This window comes from Dictyostelium purpureum (assembly GCF_000190715.1).
Source record: "Dictyostelium purpureum unplaced genomic scaffold DICPUscaffold_7, whole genome shotgun sequence".
Lineage (NCBI taxonomy): Eukaryota > Evosea > Eumycetozoa > Dictyosteliales > Dictyosteliaceae > Dictyostelium > Dictyostelium purpureum.
In genome coordinates this window covers 20,690-41,244 of record NW_003519344.1, presented here as the reverse complement: position 1 = coordinate 41,244, position 20,555 = coordinate 20,690, and the positions used below count along the sequence as shown (strand labels likewise).

Below are 20,555 nucleotides of genomic sequence, written 5' to 3'. Positions count from 1 at the left end.
CAACTTTATTATTATAATTACTCTATTAGAATTAAATACCTTACAAAGATGACAGATTCCAAGCCAGTTGTTGCTAAAAAGAAACGAACTCCAAGACAATCAAGCAATCCTCTCGAAAATCTTGATTTGGTTTCATCAAGAAGAGGCCATATTAGACCACCTCAAAGATATGCCTTGGGTAATTAAATTATTTTTGTAAAAATAAAAAAAAAATTTATATTAACTTATTATTTATAGAAAATGAAGAACCTCCAAAGCATAAGAGAATCGCCAAAAAGAAAGCAGCACCAACAGCAGCCAAAAAAAAAATTATAAAAAAAAAAAAATAAACAAAAGGATTTTTAATATTTATTACCTTTTTTTAAAAAAAAAAAAAAACAATAAAACTAAAACCATTGAAACTATATTTTTATTATCTGTTTTTTTTTATATACATAAATAATTTATTTTATTTAAAAATCATTAATTTTTATAGTGATTTTTCTTTTTTTTTCTTTTTTTAAAGATTAGACATTCAGAAAGTCTTTGGTGTGGCAGATTTTATGATGGTGACAAAATCATTGGTAATTAAAGAGGCACCACCAACTAAGAAACCATCGATATCAGCTTGTTTTGATAAATCGGAGCAATTTGAAGCACCAACACTACCACCATACATGATACTGGTTTGATTGGCAACATCTTTGGATACATTTTCAGCGATCCATTTACGAATGTAAACATGGGTATCTTGAGCTTGTTGTGGAGAAGCAACAACACCAGTACCGATAGCCCAAACTGGTTCGTATGCAATAACGATTTTCTTCCATTCATCAGCAGAGAATGATTTGAAATCTTCTAATTGAGAGTCTAAAACTTTTTCAGTCTTGTTATTTTGACGATCAGCTAAATGTTCACCAAGACAAAGAATAACAGTGAGACCTAAAGAGATGGCATATTTGGTTTTTTTTGTGATAAGTTGGTTTGATTCATTGAAAACATTTCTTCTTTCGCTGTGACCAATAATAACGTATGGAATACCAAGATCTACAACCATATTGGCACTAATTTCACCAGTGAATGCACCTTTAGCTTCACTATAACAATTTTGTGCACTAGTTTGAATTTTATTTAAATCTAATTTATTATTAACAAAGTCTAAATATGGATATGATGGTGCAATAAAAACTTTAACATTATCTTTTTTTTCGACTTGTTCATTTAAACCAGTACATAATGATTCTAACATTGATTTTGAACCATTCTAAAATTAAAAAAAATATATTAATATAAATTATTCTTTTTATTAATTTTTTATTTTTATTTAAAATTACCATTTTATGATTACCACCAACAAAAAAAGTTCTTGTGCCTGTCATTTTTGAATATTATATTTATATTTAATGCTTTGAAAAGTGAAATAAATTATTTAATATGTCCGAAAAATTAATTTTTTTGAACTTTGTTTCATTCATGAAAAAAAAAAAAAATTAAAAAAATAAAAAATTAAAAAAAAATAATTTTTTTTTTTTTTCCCCACCCAGTTTGCAAAAAAAAAAAAACATCAAATAAATAAATAATTTCCATTTATTTAAATATACCAGTTTTTATTATTTTGCTTTATCAAAAAAAAAAAAAAAAAAAAAAAAAGAATTAAGAACAAAAAAAAAAACTATTTATCTTTATTTTTATTTATTATTTATTTTTTTATTTATTTTATTTAATCTATTTTCTATTTTTTTTTTTTTTTTTTTTATTAAGCATTATTTTCTTTATTTGTTGATTTTAAACTTACACTATTTCTTATACTTTTTCTAAAACTCTTGAATTTTGTTCCTACTTTTGAAGTTTTTGAAAAGAATCTTAAACGTTCACGGTAATGGACGACTAAAGCTACCAAAACTACAACTACAGCACATGATATTACAATTGCAGCGATAATTCCACCCTTTAATTTTGAGCCACCTCCACAGCTATTTCCATTAAATAAAAGTGAGAAGGATTTATCTGATTTAGATGTTGAAACACCACAACCATCATAGTTTTTAGCTTCATCATTACTGTTCTTGGGGTCATAAGTTTTAAATAAAACATTATTTAAACCATTTTTGTTTTTATTACTTTTAAAATTAATTAAATTAATTTTAAGAGAGTCGTCTGATGATGATGATGATGATGATGATGATGATGAGGCTAATTGTAAATTATTTGTATTTAGTTGACTTGTTTTATTTTCTAATTTTAATTTTCCACTCTGTAAATCTTGAATAAAGTCGATACTAAATCTAATTTCAATTTCACCATTATAGTCAATATCATCTAATATATCTAATGTACTGAAAGATTCAATAGAGTCGACAACAAAAATCATTTTACTTGATTCAGTTGCTATTAAATTACCATTTACTTTAATATTATTAATTTTACTTTTAGATCCAATAACACCGTTTGTTTGAGAGACAGAGTTGTTAATGGAACCACTTCCCTCGACAAGACCACCATTAATTTTAAAATGCTTATCGCTACTAATTGAACCACCAGATAATTGAATGGAACCATTGGTTTGACTATAGTCATATACAAATAATTCGTTTTTATTTACATTTAATGTACCCTTGTTATTAAATCCAACCTATTTTAAAATAATATTATTATATTACAAAATTAATAATCTAATTTTATATAAATATATGTCACATAAATTTATACTTACATTTATATTTATCTTTTCTTTAACATTAAAAGTGCCTGAATTTGAAACTGCAACATCGCTTGTTTTAATTGATAAATCTTTTGTATAGTAAATACCAGAATGAATATTTAATGTACCAACATTATTGAAATTGGTCTCTTGGTTCAAATAAATATTACCTTTACTTTCCATTTGACCCATATCTGATACAAAGAAATCAGTTCTTTCTATTTCTATATAGCTTTCATTTGAAATGTAGATGAAACCATCAACTTTAACAGATGAGTCATAAAGAACTAAAAATGCATAATCATAGACATTAAAATTACCTTTAGTGATTTCAAACTTTGTAAAATTAGCCATAATATTACCAAATAAATCGAAATCACCAGTGTTTTCAACTGTAGCATTAATAAATAGGCCAGCTAAAGCATTGTAAGTAAAAACACCATTAACAACAATTTTGCCATGATCTATAAAGAGAACACCATCAATAAAACAAGTATTTTCTACAATCAAAGTTGAGCTTTCTAAAATAACTGACCCAAATGTTGCATTGTTTTGAATGTAAATAACTGAACCTTCCCATGCAGATAGAATACTTTCAAGTGATGCAAATAATTCTCCTTGAATCCAAACTATTGAGCCACCTGTGACAAATAAATAGCTAGAATCTGCGAAATAAACCTCTTTTTTAAAGAATGCCGTAGAGCTGGTATTTACAACAATACAACCATCGTCGAACACCCATAAGCTATCCTCTGAATACAATTTTGATTTATCTTCTAACACCATTGATGAATTTACCTAAAATATTATAAAGTGAGAAGCATGTTAATATTTTGGAAATAGTATAAAGAAAATAAATAATTTATAATTACCAAAAAACTCATATATCCGAACTGATTTATTATACAATTAGAAACTCTAATGTATGCTGTATCAGTTAAAGTTACGTTATTATCAAAATAAAAGGATCCTCCCTTTGAGTTAACTATTGATGATTCTTCCATCATTATAATACCATTACCCTTTAAAGCAATATGGCTTTTTAAACCAGAAACAATTCGAGAGTTTGAGATCATTGTAATTGAATCATTGTATAACGATAGGGAAGCAAGATCATTAACTTCAAAACGACTACCTATAAACATATTAATTTCCGAATGTTGTAAATAGCAATCAAATTCGTTTTGTTTGTCATATTGCGAACAGGTGGTTAAACCCATAGTTGAAAAATCTTTAGATTCAATCCCTCCACCATTGTATAACATAACAAAACCAAAATTTGTAAAGCTATCAGTGATATTCATAATACCAATGTTAATGAGATATCCATCGTATAAATTAAATTTGTTTACCTTTGTGTTTTGTAAATAATTTGTAACGATACCTCCATTAATAACTGTAGCATCATCTAATGCTCCTGGGACACCAACTGGAAGCCAATTTGCTTGATCTTGAAAGAAATAATTTTCATTAAGATTATAATCAATATTCCAGCTATAGGAGGTTTGACAATCGATAAAATTTATAAAAAAATATAAAAATAAAAATAAAAATAAAAATTTTTTCATTTTTTTTTTTCAAAGATTATTTTTTTTTATAAATAAAATTTATAAATAAAATTTATAAAAAAATATGATGATTAAAAAAAATTTTGTGATGAAAAATTAAAAACAAAAATTTCTCAAATTTTTTTTTTATATTTATATTTTTATATTTTTTATAAAAAAAAAAAAAAAAACCTGTATTTTTTTTTTCTCAAGGTGATTTTTTAGAGATATTTTTTGTGATACCTAATTTTTTTTAAGTTTGTTTTATAAGTTTATTTTTTTTAAAAAATTCCCAGGTCCTCAAGCATTTAAAAAATGAAGATTTACACACAAAATAAAACAAATAAAATATGCATAGATAAATATATAATTAATATATTAATATAAAAATTTTTATAATTAAATTTATAAAGATGAATGGTTTTTTTAATATGATGGTTTCTGAACTTGGTATAGATACTACATTCAGTATAAATTACTTTATTGGAATGAATTAATTTTGATTTATATTTGCATCTTTGTTTTTAACAAAGCTATAATAAAGAAATAAATTAATATAACTTTTATTTTAAAATTATAGTAATCACATAATAAATCAATTTATTTTGCTGAGGTGCAGAATTTATGAAATATGTTTCCATGCATATTTTTTTGCGGAATTTTGATCAAAATTCAACATTTTATACCAAACCATCGATCCATTAAAACCCATTATAATACTTAAAAAGAAAAAACATCCCCCAGAAATTTTATCTTAATATTTTAAAAAAAAATTAAACATTTATTTTTAAAAAAAAAAAATTTCGAGATTTTTATAAATATAGTTTTAAAAAATTATTATAATAATTTTTTTTAAAAATGAGGATGTTGTTGGTAAAAAATGTATTACGGGCACTTTTTTTAAAATCTACTCTTGGGTTGCTAGGTTTCCAATTTTAAATACAAATAAAAAAATTCGTAATTATAAAAAAAAAAAAATTAAAATAAATAATAAAAAAAAATAATATAAATAATATAAAAAATAATAAATAATAAAATATAGCTATAAAAAATAATAATTTTTTTTTAGAGTTTATTATTTTTTATTTTTTATTTTTATTTTTTTTATTTTTTTGTCTGATATCCAGATTTACACACTGTTTTTTAAATTTTATAATATATGTTTTTAAACAAATATTGAATATCTCTTTTTTTTTTTATTTAAATTTTGAAAAAGTAAATACTGCCTAAAACAATTTTCATCAATATCCACAAAATTTTTTTTTTCAAACTTCAGAAAAACATTTGATATATTTGGAGGAAAATAACCCACACTAGATTTTAAAATATAAAATTTTTTTTTATAAAAAAAAAAAAAAAATTTTAATTTTTTTTTTTTTATTTTTTTAAAAATTTTTAAATTTTTTCTTTTCTTTTTTTTTTTTTTAAATAAAACACAACCAACGAATTACTTGTGTGCAATATCATTATTATTAATTTCAATAAAATACAAAATATACAATAAACTGTATACAATAAACAAAAATCAATAATAAATTATAAACAATATATAGTAAATAATATCTAAACAAATAAATTGTTCAAACCCAAAATTTTTTTTTTTAAAAAAAAAGATTTAAAAAAAAAAAAAGATTTAAAAAAATATATATTATAAATACAAATAATATAAATAATGCTAAATAACAGAATTGATTAATAAATTGAAATAAAATATATATAAAATTTTTTTTTATTACATCAACACACCCATCGTAAAAAAAAAAATTGTATCAATAATAGTCAAATAACAATATATTTTTTTAGAATCAAATATTTAGATATAAAAATAAAATAAAATGAATAGGTTTTATGAAAAAGAAGATGTCGAAAGAGCAAGAGGAGTATTAAAATCGTCAAATCTTCTTCCTTTTTTAACCATCGATAATTATTTAATAAATCCCTTTCCTTTGGATCCAAATAAAATCAATATAACAAATACATTAATGCCAGTTATGTGCTTAAAGTTTTACTCTGTATTGGGTGAAAATTATTTTTGGCGTTCAAATTATACAAAATTTATAGAGGAATCTTATAAAATTATTTGTGATGAAAGTAAGTATACATCATTTTTTTTTAAAATTTTTTTTTTAAAATTTTTTTTTTTTAAAATTTTTTTTTTTTTTATAAAATTTAATTTTATTAATTTTTTCAAAACAATAATTTTTATAGGGGGTGATGTTATTAGAAATTTCAATGGATCAGAAATTGTAGCTACATGGAGTAATAGCGAACCAAACTCTAATGAAGCATATCTTTGCATAAGAGCAATTAGATGTGCAAGAAGACTTAGAGAGGCATTAAAAAAAATTATTATTGATACATCAATTAATTTTGAGGATGAAAATAGTTACGATTTCGAATCACCTGTCCCAAAGAATGAAAGCAATACAAATATTACTACAACTAGTGATTTAAGTAGTTTAAACGAACCTGACAACAATATAATTGGCCAAGCTAATCAAGCAAGTTCGTCACCATCACCACCATCATCATCATCATCATCATCACATAAGTCTCATCCACCACCATCATCATCATCATCATCATCACATAAGTCCCATCCACCACAACCAATACCAATACCATCACAACAATCAAAACAATCACAATCATCACAACCATCAAAACCATCACAACCAAATTCACCAATTAACCCAGCAATAGATTCATCATCATCAATATCAAATGTAACAACAAATAAAGAAAAAACAAAAGAAGAAAAAGAAAGAGATATAAAATTAAAAAAAACAGATCCATTTTTTAATATATTTATTAGCTTTGGTAACTGTTTTTTAGGTAGCTTAGGTGACGATAAAAAGTATGTTAAAATTATAATTATATTATATTATATTATTATTATTTTATTAATATTTTTATTTTTTATTTTTTTTATAAAAAAATTTTAGTTTTACTTTTGTAAATGGTGGCCCAGGTTTTTTAAAAATGTATGCTCTTGTTAGAGATTATGAAATTTTAAAAAATATTCAAGGTTATCCAGTAAAATTAAGTTTAGAAAGAGTCAAGCCAAAAGTTGTACTACCAAAGCAAAATAGAAGAAGAAAAGAGGCCGATCTATTAGCAACATTTTTTCAAATTGTTGTCGATAAGAGTGTAGTTAATCTTAGTAGAAAGTATGTTTTGTATGACTATCAAAGTGGTAAAAGGGAGACCATCGGTAATTTTTTACAGGATGAAAGAAGAGAAAGCTTTTTTAAACCACAAATATCAACCATTGGCTATTACCTATTTAAAAATATGAGAGAGATTTATTCAACATCACCATTTTCATTAGAAGCATTTTTTGGTAGTCTATCAAACGATTTAGCAGTTCAAATGAAGGGTTTATTATTTTTACATTTACCACCACATCTTAGGTCTTTAATTTCACCAAATTATTTAAATATAAATGACAGAGAAAGATATAACAGAGAATCATTAAGAAGACACCCAAATCAATTGGAAATTGATCAAGACGAAGCATTATTAAAGAAAAATGGTGTTTCTTTAATGAGGAAAGCAATGATGAAAGCATCATTACCAAATTCTAATGGGGGCTTATCACCAAATTTTCAGTCATCGTTCAATAGCGAAAATGAAATTGGTCTCTATGTTGATACTAGAAGTGAAATGGAACTTGTCTACAAGGTCAAAGAGTCTACGATGGAGTTAAGAAGAATATCGTTTGTTGTTATTCATTTGTTCAATTTATCTTATTCAATAGAAAATTTAGCATTTTTTCAAGAGATTTTAATAAATGTAGCAGAGAAAGCTCATGTTTACGGTGGATCCATTACTGACGTAATAGAGAGAGATAGAGGTACCTTTATTGTTATTGCTGTTGGTTTATCAAACGATTCTGCATCATCAAATCATGTATATAGTGCCTCAGCTATTGCCAAACTTTGCTCCAAGTTATTAAAACAAAGTAGTTCACCATTGACTTGCTCAAATATGATGGTTTTTGCCGAATTTGTTTCAGTTGGTTTAGTTGGTTGTAAAAATAGAAGTTCATATGTTGTTATTGGTTCAAGATTACATTATGTAATGAAATTGTTATTAACCATCTATTTTAATGAAAAGTATGATATACCAGAATATGTTAGAGAATTCCTTCGTAAAATGGTAGAAAAAGCAAGTGATCAACCAAAGCATAGACCAGTAATAGTTTCAGATAAAATTCACAACAATGCTTTTCACATTGCACCAGACATCGCCAAAAGAAAAAAAGATGAACCCAAATTTTGTAATATATATTGTGATGAGGATTATAAAGTTGTAAATATTTATAATTTTTTTACTGATAAAGAGACTTTAACTCTTTCATATTGCACAGCAGATTACTATAAAAATGGTTTACTATCAGCCCTAACCACAGAATCATTCTATAAGCATAACGATATATTGGAATCAAGATCCAAACCCATAGAAGAAAGTTTACAAAAGCGTATGCTAACAAAAATTCCGTTGTTGGGCCGTAGCGAAGAGCTAAATATCTTTATTGATCACCTACAACAATTAATCAACTATCAAAACTCTACATTTATTTTGTTAGAAGGTGAACCAGGTATAGGTAAATCTGCTCTACTAGGAGAATTCTATCGAATTTCCACTGGCTCAGAATGCTACACATTTTCAAGTTCACCATCACCAATGACCAAACATAGACCTTTCAATGCCTGGATAAATGTAATTTATGATATATTCTATATGGAATTCATTGTAAACAAAGGTAAACTTGAAGAAAATTACCACTCAACAGAAATGTTTTTAAGTCAAAACCCTCCAGATAAACGAAATCCAGATGCACTTTATAAATATATTATTCAAAACTTCAAAGACGATTTAATATTTTTCCAATATTTACCTTTGTTAGGTTTGGCTATGGACGTTGAAATCAATATTTGTGAAGATGTCGAATCAGTCCATGAAAGAATTTCTGAAATCATTATTTTATTCCTTCAAACTGTTACATCAAGTAGACAAATGGTATTTTTGTTAGACAACTTTCAAAATTTCGACCCACATTCCACCGACTTGCTTTTAAGTATCTTCCAAAAGGTCCAACCTATTCTTGTTGTAGTCTCAACCAACTCACTATCACTCTTGCCTGATGATATGGTAAAGTTAATAAATATTATAAAGCTAAAATATAATGAAAATCAGAAGCGTTTCAAGACAAGTAAAGATCAAATTTTAATTCTTCAACAGAACAAAATTATGAAATACAAGCTAATGTTAACTCATGTAGAGGAAGAGTTTAGAAAGGCATTCTCCAAATGGCCGCAAGAAGCTTTTAAACTTTATGACACTCAAGAGGAAGCTTTTGAAGCTATCGCAGCTTATAGTACCGTTAAATTGTATATATTAAAAGAAAAAAGCGAAAAAATTCAACAAGAGATCGACGAGTTTAAACAAACATTTGATCAACGTTTCCGTGAATTATCACACATTTACAAGAAACTATTGGAAAGGCTACTATTCTATTCAGAGTTAGAAAAATCAAGAAGACAGGCTCCTTCAAAATTAGCATATCGTGACCCAATTTCAAATACAAATTTCGAATTTATGACATTAAAACCATTTACTGAAAAATCAATGAAAGAAATTGTTAAACTTCATTTGGGTGCAAAAGCAGTCGCACCTAATCTTTTAGATGTAATCATTGCAAGATCTGATGGCAATCCATTCATTTGTTTCGAATATATTGGCTCTTTGAAAGAAAGTGGATATCTAAGCTCACTCCACAGAAGATTTTTTATTCAACCATTTGTGCATATTAAAGGTTTACCACAACCTACACAGGCTGTAGAAGATCACTACTTAAAAAAAACTGGTACATCTATTGCATCAAGTTCATCAATTCTTTTACGTACCGCTTCAGCTATTGGTCAAACGAAATTCCCATTCTCCCTTATTAGTCAACTCTTTCCAATTACCCAATCCAAACAACTATTAACTCAAGTATTAGAAAAAATGGTCAATATTGATTTATTTAATGTTATTCAACGTTCTGATATCCATCATTTTGAAAATCACTTTCCACCATTTTTAAATCAAAATGCCAATATCAGTAACAATAGTTCTATTCTTAGTAACTTTAGTAATATGAGCTCACATTCATATGATTCAAACGATTCATCAAATTATTCTAGTACTTTTTCATCAAACTCATCATCATTAAATAACTCACCAAGCATAAATAGTAGTGTTTATTCAGATTCAAAACATAGCCAATCCATTATTTCCAAATTTAGTAATCATCAAAATAGTTTTAAAAGTAAAAATAATGTTACCAATAATAACAATAAATTTAAAGGTAATTTCTCCCCCTTATTCTCATCAGAGGATTATGTATTTAAATCAAGGGAAAGAAGATTTTTTGGTGGCACCAGCAAGAATAGTTCAAACTTAGCAACTCTAAATAGCAATAGCATTAATATTGAAAATATATTAAACGACTTATACAATTTAAACTGCAGTAATAATAGTAATAACACAACAAAGAATAGTTATAAAATGGATGATACTGTATATGATTTATTAAATTCAGAATGGGACAAATACTATGGGTTCAAATCATTGGCATTACAAGAAATTCTCTATAGTACCTTAATCGAACAACAAAAGAGAGCTTATCATTTAATACTAGCAAAATGGATAGAAAATAACTATAGCCACTATTCAATAACCGAGTATTATCAATTAATGGCTCATCACTATTCCAAATCGGATTTGGCTGTTAAAGAAAACTGTGCAAAAGCTTTAGATTACACTTTTCATGCTGGCTTGGTTTGCTTTGAAAACAATTGCTACACCGAAAGTATTAAGAATTTCAGTGACTTTATTTCAATTTTTAAAGCATTAAAATTGAAATTCAATGGGCCAAATGAATTATTTGAATTCAATTTCGAACTCGGTGAATCAAAGTTATTTCCTGGCTCAAGATTACACCAAGGCTATTATCTCAAAGTTGGATCGAATCAAATTGAAATCAAAGATCTCAATGAAAGGCATAGATACTCCTTAGCCTATCAAAAGATTGGTGACTCTTATACTACTATGGGTTACCTTTCACAAGGCGAATCATTTCTTCAAAATGCATTATCAATTCTCAAACAATCGCCACCACAAACTCTCCCAATGCAGAGTATTTTACCTCTTATCTCGTCACACATCAAACCAAAAATACTAAACTCATTCATTTCAAAATCAAGTGGTTGTTTTAAAACCTATGACATTAACTATGAACTAACTATTCAACTCGAGATCATTTTACAACTATCTAATGTATATTATAGCTTAGCAGATATCTATCTAAGGAGTTGGAAGTTGGGATTGGCTGTTTCGTGCTGTATTCAATCCTTAAATCAATTACAAACAATTTCTACCCAACCATCACCATTAATTTTACCACAAATATCTAAAACCTGTGCATTGCTTTCATCTATAATTTGTTCATTACCACCTAACCAAATTAGAGATGACCAAGATTTCCTATCTCAATGCGAGCAAATGGTCCACAATCTATTACCAAAATATATCGAGTTAAATAATAGTGCTGCTGTCTCTCAACTAATTCAATCATTTTCAACATTAAAACTCAAATATTCATTCAATTGTAATTGGAAAAAGATCGAGCAACAAATTAAATTCTCACATAAAGTTATTTTCAACAACTTGGATCGAATGATTAAAAATGATTTAATTATTGATTTTTTATCATTAATTTCTTTATATTTAATTAAAGGCCAATTATATTCAATTAATTATATTATTGAAAAATACTTCAACTCTATCAATTTTAAACAAGAACTAGAACAAGAGGAGCCAGAATCATCATCCATTAATCAAACTTTTTATAACCAACTATCATTCGAAGAGAAACAAAAACAACAAAAATTAAAAATTGAAGAAAATGAAAAAAAATTTTTAAGTTTATTAATTTTATTAAATGATAGTGAGGGATTTAAAGATTTAACTTTAGAAATTTTACACATAGAAAAAACTGAACAATTAAAAGAATCAATTTCAAATATTCAATTTAATAAAAGATTAGAAAATAATAATATAGAAAATAATGATAATATAGAAAATAGTAATAGTAATAGTAATAGTAATAGTAATAATAATAATAATAATAATAATAATAATAATAATAATAATAATAATAATGAATCTAGAGAAAAAAAATTGGAAGAATTAATAAATTTAGATAAAAAGAAATCATATAATCATAGCTTTACAATCAATACACTGTTTTATCAATATTCAGCATATTGTTTAATTTTCCAAAATCAATTTAAAGAAGCTCATCGTAAAATTAAAAATCAAGAATTCACTAGATCCTCGACTGAAGGTACAGAGTATTTATTCAATCAAGCCTTACTCTCTGCTATTTATTGTTCTCAAGAATACTATAGAGACTCATGTCTTTGTATCTTTAAAGCATTCAAATTTATTAAGGACCAACCAATCTATTTTTACCCTTCATACACAATGTCATTATCATTAATGATTCGTATATTATCAGCGGTCCTAAATATTCAATATTACAAATATTCAATCAATTTAAATCATTATGATGGTGAAATAAAAACAACAAATATTTTCAATATCAACGATACCATTAGTGATATTACTCAAATTAGTGCACTCTCTGAACCTGGCCAATATCAATCTATTGAAAATATTGTTCAATATGCAAGTGAAGCACGTATTAAATTCAACGAAAGTATTGGTTTTGACATTAAGGTCATTGACGATATGGCCTTAGCACTATTAGATATTTTAAAACTCGCACCAACGAACTCTTATGCCTATTGCTCATATCTTCGTTTAACAGCTGTCCACCAATTTGTTAGAAATAGAATATTTATTTTCGAAAATTTTTGTCTCAAATGTATAGATATTATAACCAACCCACTTTTGGATAAATATACTCCATCTCTTCAACAACTTTATTCAAAAAATGTCACCAATGTCTCAAGCAAGCAAGAACTCTATGATAAAGAAACAGTCAAATACAAATCAAAATCATTATTATTACTCTATGAGAGTCTTGAAGATGCTCAATCAAAACAATTGTTATTGGATGAAGCTTTAACTTGGCAGGAGATTTCAATCTTGGAAGATGACCCATCCGAATCAATTAAAAACTATAATTCAATTTTTGAAAAATTAAATTTAAAACCCTGGGCAATTATAATTTAATAAAAAAAATAAAATAAAAAATAAAATAAATAATCGATATTTCATTTTTATTATAACTATTTTCATAAAATATAAAAATAAAATAAAAAATAGTTTTTTTTTAAAAAATTTTTTTTAATTTTTTTTTTCAAATAATATTATTTTACAATCAAACAAAAAAATAATTAAAAGCCAAAAAAAAAAAAAAATAAAACAAAATAAAATAATAATATACACAGCAACATTTTGATAAATTTTATGCATAAAAAAATTTTTTTATGTCAAAAAGTGTCACCAAAAAAAAAAAAAAAAACAGATAATTTTATAAAAAAGTGAAGTGTTTTGATGGGGATGGTCTAAAACTCTTTTTAAAAGAATTAGTTTATTATTTGTTATTTATTTTTAAATTTTTATTTAATATTTTTTTTAATTTTTTTTTTATTAGGAAATTAAGTATTTAATACTTTCTAATTATTTTATTTTTTTTAATCTATATAGATAAAATAAAGAAATCACTAAAAAATTAATATGAGCGCTCAAGGTAATTACTCATAACCCTATAAATAAATAGTTTTCTTATTTGCTGTTTTTTTAATTTATTATAATTTTTTATTTATTTTAATTAATTTAATATTTATTTTCTCACTTTTCTTCCAATTAGGTTATCCACCACAACAAGGCTATCCACCACAACAAGGTATTATTTACATTTTATTGATAATTAAATTCGTAATTTAAAAATATTTATATTTTATTCTTTTTTTTTACCAGGTTATCCACCACAACACGGTTATCCACCACAACAAGGCTATCCACCACAACAAGGCTATCCACCACAACAAGGTTACCCACCACAACAAGGCTATCCACCACAACACGGTTACCCACCACAACAATATGCAGTCCCACCACCAGTACCATTTAAACCAACTACAGGCCCAATGCCTCTTCCAGCCGGTGCATCATTTGTTAGTGCACCAATTGCTCATCTTCAAATTAGAGTTATCTCTGGAAGTAAATATTAACATTAATTTTATAAATATATTAAAAAAAAACTAATTTATTTTATAATTTTTTTAGGAAATTTAATTGCAGCTGATGTAGGTGGAACAAGTGATCCTTTTGTAAAAATCAGATCCCCATCAGGTGCTTCAAAAGAAGTTAAAACTAAAGTTCAAAATAAAACTCTGTATGTATTTAAAAATCATATATGAAAACCAATTTTATAATTATATTAATTTTTTTTTACAAATTCAGTAACCCAGTATGGAATGAAACATTTGTCATTACATTAGGTAACGCAGTTCATGATTTAGTTTTAGTCGAAGTCTATGATCACGATAAAATTGGTTCAAACGATTGTATTGGTTTTGTAGCTATCGATCCAAGTAAACTTCCATTTGGTCAAGAGGTTTTAACTGATGAAAATTTAAGCTGGGTTCCACATGGTGAGGTTAAACTTGCAATCACAGCACAAAACTTTGGTATTCAATATCATCCACCACAATATTTAAATGATTACAGTATCTATAGAAATAGTCTCCCAGGTATGTCAAAGAAAGGTCTTGAAAAAAGTAAAAAGAAAGAAAAGAAGAGTGGTCACAAAGCTGCAAAAGGTACTAAAGCATCAGGTCCATACACTGGCAAAGCTTGTCCACCAGGCTATTCAATCAAAAATGGTTGGGTCAAAAAAGATAAATCTGCTGCTTCCCAAGCCGGTAAAGAAATTGGTAAAGGTTTAAAGAAATTAGGTAAACTTTTATAATTTAACCTTAAAATTATATTTAAATTATTTATAAAATTTGTTGTAAAAAATAAAATTAATAAAATTTATTGTAAAAATATAAAATATAAAAATTATATTAATTTTATAATACGACTTTTTATTTATAATTTTAATAATTTTTTAGCAATTACATGGTATTTTTTTTTTTTTTAAAATTATATTATAAATTAAAAATGAATAAAAATGAATAATTTTTTTAAAAAAAAGAGATAATTTTTGTTAAAAAAATCGAAAAATGAATACGATAACGATAATCGGTAAAAAGTGAGGATAACGATAATTTTTAATCTCTAAAAAATAAAAAAAATTCACAATTTATCTTTAATATAAAAATCAAAATCCAAAATTTCATTTTTTTTCATGTACTATAGTTTATTTTTGTAAATATATTATTTTTTAAGACGAAAAATTTCCTACATTTAACTCAATTGCAAAAACTGGTTTTAAAACGCAAAATCGCGAAGTTATTCCAGGCAAAGGTTCTAATAATAATGATGCTGTGGATCTTTATAAATTAAGTTTAGGTTTAGGTGTTTCAAGATCAAGTAGTAATAGGAGAATAGTTATGTCAATTTGTGGTATAAATCCATTATTATCAGAATCAATTCAAAAAGATAATTTTAAATCATATTCATTTATTAAACTCAAAAACTTGCTACTGCTAAATTAAAATGTGAAAATTTATTTTTTATTTACCCACAAGTCCTCATCGTCCTTTTTTAGCTCAATCATATATATTTGTTCTATATTATCATATTCATAAAATTGATAAAATATATTAAATAAAGATATTACAAACAATACATAGTCTTTTCTTTCTTTATTTTTTTTTTTTTTTTTTTTTAATTTTTATTTCATGTTCATCATTATATAACAAATAATTATAAATAAAACCATATCTCATGTATAATATAAATAATAAATGAGGTTTTTATAGGCAATAATAGATTTGATTTCAAAAATTATTATTTTTCTATTTTTTTTAATTTTTTTAATTAATCAAAAATAATACACCTGATACACAACAAATAATTTTCTACAAACTATATAAATCATGAAACAAAAATAATATTTACAAATATAAAATATAATACATAAGAAAAAATGAAATTTTGGATTTTGATTTTTAAAAATTTTGATTTTTATAGTTTATTATTTTATAAATATTGATTAAGAAAATAAACAAAGGTTTTATAAAGTTGAAAGAAATAATATATTTTTGTTTCCATTTTGTAGGAAAATATTAATCATGGCTGATAACTTTATTTTTTATTAATTTTAAATAAACCGCGTGGAACTACTTGGTTAAAACACTCACCGAATGTGAGTGTTGTGAGACTATTTGGTAATGTGCCAGATGGAACTACTTGGTTAAAATAATAACCGAATGTGAGTGTTGTGAGATTATTTGGTAATGAGCCAGGTGGAACTACTTGGTTAAAATCATCACCGAATGTGAGTGTTGTGAGACTATTTGGTAATGTACCAGGTAGAACTACTTGGTTAAAACAATAACCGAATGTGAGTGTTGTGAGACTATTTGGTAATGAACCAGGTAGAACTACTTGGTTAAAATCATCACCGAATATGAGTGTTGTAAGACTATTTGGTAATGTGCCACGTAGAACTACTTGGTTAAAATTATCACCGAATGTGAGTGTTGTGAGATTATTTGGTAATAAGCCGGGTAGAACTACTTGGTTAAAATCATAACCGAATGTGAGTGTTGTGAGACTATTTGGTAATGAACCAGGTGGAACTACTTGGTTAAAATACTCACCGAATGTGAGTGTTGTAAGACTATTTGGTAATGAGCCAGGAAGAACTACTTGGTTAAAAGAGTTACTGAATGTGAGTGTTGTGAGATTATTTGTTAATGAGCCGGGTGGGGTTATTTGGTTAAAAAAATAACCGAATGTGAGAGTTTTGAGATTATTTGGTAATGTCCCAGGTGGAACTACTTGGTTAAAATTATCACCGAATGTGAGTGTTGTAAGACTATTTGGTAATAATCCAGGTGGAACTACTTGGTTAAAATTATGACCGAATGTGAGTGTTGTAAGATTATTTGGTAATGAGCCCGGTGGGACTATTTGGTTAAAACTATAACCGAATGTAAGTGTTGTAAGACTATTTGGTAATGAGCCAGGTGGAACTACTTGTTTAAAATAATAACCGAATGTGAGTGTTGTGAGACTATTTGGTAATGTGCAGGGTGGAACTACTTGGTTAAAAGCATCACCGAATGTGAGTGTTGTGAGATTATTTGGTAATGAGCCAGGTGGAACTACTTGATTAAAATAATCACCGAATGTGAGTGTTGTGAGACTATTTGGTAATGAGCCAGGTAGAACTACTTGGTTAAATTCATCACCGAATGTGAGTATTGTGAGATTATTTGGTAATGTGCAGGGTTTGACTACTTGGTTAAAATCATCACCAAATGTGAGTGTAGTAATTGTATTTGGTAAAGTTGTTGGAGTTAACATTTTATTAAAAGTGCACAAATATAAATTTTTCAAAAATGGTGGAAATTCATTTTTATCTGGTAGTGTATCACCATGCCATTTAAGTGTTGTTATATATGATTTATCTTTAAACTGGTCATAACGTGATTTATTTAATTCTACAACACTATGTTCAATAAACTTTAAAATATGTCTATGAATTTCATTTCTTAAAAATAAATTATTCCAAACTATATATAATAATCTATAATAAATAGTTAAAAAGAGAAAACACCAATTAATATGCTTTTAATTAATCGACTATTATTTATATTTATTGGGTCGTATTGTATTGTACCTACCTATCACTAATATTACTACTGTTTTTTAACTCTTCATTTACTTGAAAGTTAATTAGAGATGATAGCAGCCCATCCATTGTCAATATAAAATAAATAAAAAAATAAAAAAAATATGAAATTAATATCTTGTAAAAAAAATTCAAAAAAAAAAAAAAATTCACAATTTATCTTTAATATAAAAATCCAAAATTTCATTTTTTTTCATTTATTAGTTTATTTTTGTAAATATATTATTTTTTATTTTTATTTGATGATTTATTTAAAATTAAAATGATCAATTTTTTAAAATATTTTTTTAGAGAATATTATTTTTTTTATTATTTTTTTATTTCCGTTTTTTTTTTTTAAAATTATTATCATTATAATTATCAACATTATTGTAACTGAAGAACTCTTTTTGATAGTGATCCGTATGCAAGACTTGAAAACAATCATTATGGAATATCATTAGAAGAGGTTATTAGTTTTTTTTTCAATTAAAAATTTGTAAATAGATTTTTTGGAGCTAACAAATCTCAATTTAGGTAAAATCAATTCTGAAAAAGAAGACATTTATAAAAGAGAAATTGAAGGTTCCAAAAAGTATAAATTCAATTAGGGTAGAAAATTTAGTTTATTTTTTGAAAAAAAGGGGTTTCTAAGTTCGGGGTCAATAAGTTCCATTTTTAAAGTCAATTTCTAAGTTTTAGTTTTTTTTTTATTTTTCTAAGTTTTAAAAACAAAAAAAAAAGTTTTTAATTTAAAAGGTGTTTAAAAATCAATAAAAAAACATTTAAATCATATTCAATTAATATATATAGTAATGTGTGGTTGTTTCCCCCTTTTATTTTTTTTTTTAAATTTTTTTTTAATTTTTTTAAAATTTTTTTTTTTTTTTTATATTAATAAACATAATTATTTATATATCAATATCAAAATTTATTAATATATATTAAAAATATAAAAAATAATTATATTTTAAAAAAATAAAATTAATTTAATAAATAATAACATTAATAAATTTAAAATTATTGAAGAAAGTTTAGATCATAGAAATGATACAATAAAATATTGGAAAGAAAATAGTATTGAATATCCAACATTATATTCAATTGTAAGAAATGTTGATTCTTCATCCGTTGAAATTGAAAGAACATTTTCGGGTGCTAAGTTGTTGGTTACAGACAACAGATCAAATTTGGGTTGGGAAAGAATAGAACAATGTGTGTTATTAAGGGAATGGGAAAACATTTCAAGAGTAGATATTGTCCAAAACTCTGTCATTTATAATTATATTTCAAAAATGATATGATTAAATAAAATTGTAAAAGAAATAATATTTTTTTTTTTTTTTTTAATTTTTTCTTATTTTTTATGTAATTTGTTTAAAAAAACATAAATAATTTTGGGAACTAAAAACGAGGTGTTTTAGATATTTTTTTCAATTAAATGTCTAAAAAAATTTTAATTTTTTTTTTTTTAAAATTTAAAAATAAAACATATGTTTTTTTTTTAAATATAAAAATAAGAGAAAAAAATAATAAATTGCATTATAATGAATAAAAAATACGAAATACCCACAAATAAAAATATATTTTGTTATTCTAGCAAAACAGAAATATTAGAACCACCAACAACTCTACCTGATGAATTAAGACTATGGACAAGTTTAAGTTTAGAAGATTATTCTAATATTGTTCACAGATTAAACATTCATTTCAAAAATAAACAAAAAAGTAAATATAAATTAATTTATTTATTTATTATATTTTATTTACAATTATTTCTTATATAAATAAGGTAGTTTTGTTTGGTTTTTATTATTGATATGCATTGTAGTTTCGGTAGTATTATATGTTAAACAACCTTTGGAAACAAAATATATTACAATTATTTTAGTTGGGTCTCTTTTAATAGTGGTAATCTTCCATTTTTATGTTATAACATTGGTAATTTTAATAAAAAAAAAGAAATTATTATATTAAACTAATTTTATTTTTTTAATAGTTAAATAAGAATTTAAATAGAATTTTGATTGTTTTAAATGAACAATACTCATGCAAAGGGTTAAAAATAGAAAGTGAAAACTTCACTGTAGGTTTTGGTAGAAATAGAAGAAACATTACAAGAATTAATATTGCATATAATGAAGATTGGAATAGACAACCAAACCCACAATTATTTGAAAATCCAATAATTCAACCAAACCATCAAGAAATTGAATTGTCAACAATCCAACAAATACCAAGCCAACCATATTATACACCTCCAATTCCACCACCAAACAACGTATATAATAGTATATCCCTTGAAAAAGATGACCAACAAAGTATTAGTAATAACTATTCTCAACCACAAAGTATTAATAATAACTATTCCCAACCACAAAGTATTAATAATAACTATTCTCAACCACAAAGTTATAGTAATGTTGATAATATTCCAATAGATTTAGAATCACCACATAAAATAAATAAATAAAATTAAAATATTTTTTATTTAAAATGGATATTTAAATTTACGAAG

The 20,555-nt window shown here is 25.1% G+C and overlaps 6 protein-coding genes across 6 annotated transcripts; 3 read left to right on the top strand and 3 right to left on the bottom strand.

The window, feature by feature from the left end:
• Positions 1–428: 428 nt before the first annotated feature.
• On the bottom strand, positions 429–1,366 carry DICPUDRAFT_44767 (uncharacterized protein). The gene is made up of 2 exons (XM_003283329.1): positions 1,314–1,366; positions 429–1,243 (listed from the first exon to the last, which is right to left on the bottom strand). Exons 1-2 carry the CDS (start codon positions 1,356–1,358, stop codon positions 515–517), a joined length of 774 nt encoding a protein of 257 aa, XP_003283377.1. The 5' UTR covers positions 1,359–1,366; the 3' UTR covers positions 429–514.
• Positions 1,367–1,735: 369 nt separating this feature from the next.
• Positions 1,736–4,248, bottom strand: DICPUDRAFT_147052 (uncharacterized protein; the record flags this gene model as incomplete). Its single annotated transcript, XM_003283328.1, has 3 exons — positions 1,736–2,611; positions 2,693–3,478; positions 3,553–4,248. The coding sequence occupies 3 exons, from the start codon at positions 4,246–4,248 to the stop codon at positions 1,736–1,738; spliced, it is 2,358 nt and encodes a 785-aa protein (XP_003283376.1).
• A 1,814-nt stretch (positions 4,249–6,062) lies between these two features.
• DICPUDRAFT_147050 (uncharacterized protein) lies at positions 6,063–13,476 on the top strand (the record flags this gene model as incomplete). The annotated part of the gene is made up of 3 exons (XM_003283370.1): positions 6,063–6,318; positions 6,436–7,084; positions 7,173–13,476. The coding sequence occupies 3 exons, from the start codon at positions 6,063–6,065 to the stop codon at positions 13,474–13,476; spliced, it is 7,209 nt and encodes a 2,402-aa protein (XP_003283418.1).
• A 731-nt stretch (positions 13,477–14,207) lies between these two features.
• DICPUDRAFT_44765 (uncharacterized protein) lies at positions 14,208–15,300 on the top strand. The gene is made up of 3 exons (XM_003283369.1): positions 14,208–14,469; positions 14,536–14,644; positions 14,713–15,300. Exons 1-3 carry the CDS (start codon positions 14,397–14,399, stop codon positions 15,218–15,220), a joined length of 690 nt encoding a protein of 229 aa, XP_003283417.1. The 5' UTR covers positions 14,208–14,396; the 3' UTR covers positions 15,221–15,300.
• A 1,203-nt stretch (positions 15,301–16,503) lies between these two features.
• On the bottom strand, positions 16,504–18,127 carry DICPUDRAFT_74366 (uncharacterized protein; the record flags this gene model as incomplete). The annotated part of the gene is made up of 2 exons (XM_003283327.1): positions 16,504–17,953; positions 18,051–18,127. The coding sequence occupies 2 exons, from the start codon at positions 18,125–18,127 to the stop codon at positions 16,504–16,506; spliced, it is 1,527 nt and encodes a 508-aa protein (XP_003283375.1).
• A 1,457-nt stretch (positions 18,128–19,584) lies between these two features.
• DICPUDRAFT_74365 (uncharacterized protein) lies at positions 19,585–20,510 on the top strand (the record flags this gene model as incomplete). The annotated part of the gene is made up of 3 exons (XM_003283368.1): positions 19,585–19,765; positions 19,830–19,978; positions 20,037–20,510. 3 exons carry the CDS (start codon positions 19,585–19,587, stop codon positions 20,508–20,510), a joined length of 804 nt encoding a protein of 267 aa, XP_003283416.1.
• Positions 20,511–20,555: the final 45 nt, after the last annotated feature.

What these genes read in the sequence shown, in the direction of transcription:
- DICPUDRAFT_44767 (XM_003283329.1), bottom strand. Translation starts at nt 1,358, where the DNA reads ATGACAGGCACAAGAACTTTTTTTGTTGGTGGTAATCATAAAATG. An exon ending in TTGGTGGTAATCATAAAATG is followed by an intron (nt 1,244 to 1,313) that starts GTAATTTTAAAT and finishes TTTTAATTTTAG; the next exon opens with AATGGTTCAAAATCAATGTT.
- DICPUDRAFT_44765 (XM_003283369.1), top strand. Translation starts at nt 14,397, where the DNA reads ATGCCTCTTCCAGCCGGTGCATCATTTGTTAGTGCACCAATTGCTCAT. An exon ending in AATTAGAGTTATCTCTGGAA is followed by an intron (nt 14,470 to 14,535) that starts GTAAATATTAAC and finishes TAATTTTTTTAG; the next exon opens with GAAATTTAATTGCAGCTGAT. An exon ending in AAAGTTCAAAATAAAACTCT is followed by an intron (nt 14,645 to 14,712) that starts GTATGTATTTAA and finishes TTACAAATTCAG; the next exon opens with TAACCCAGTATGGAATGAAA.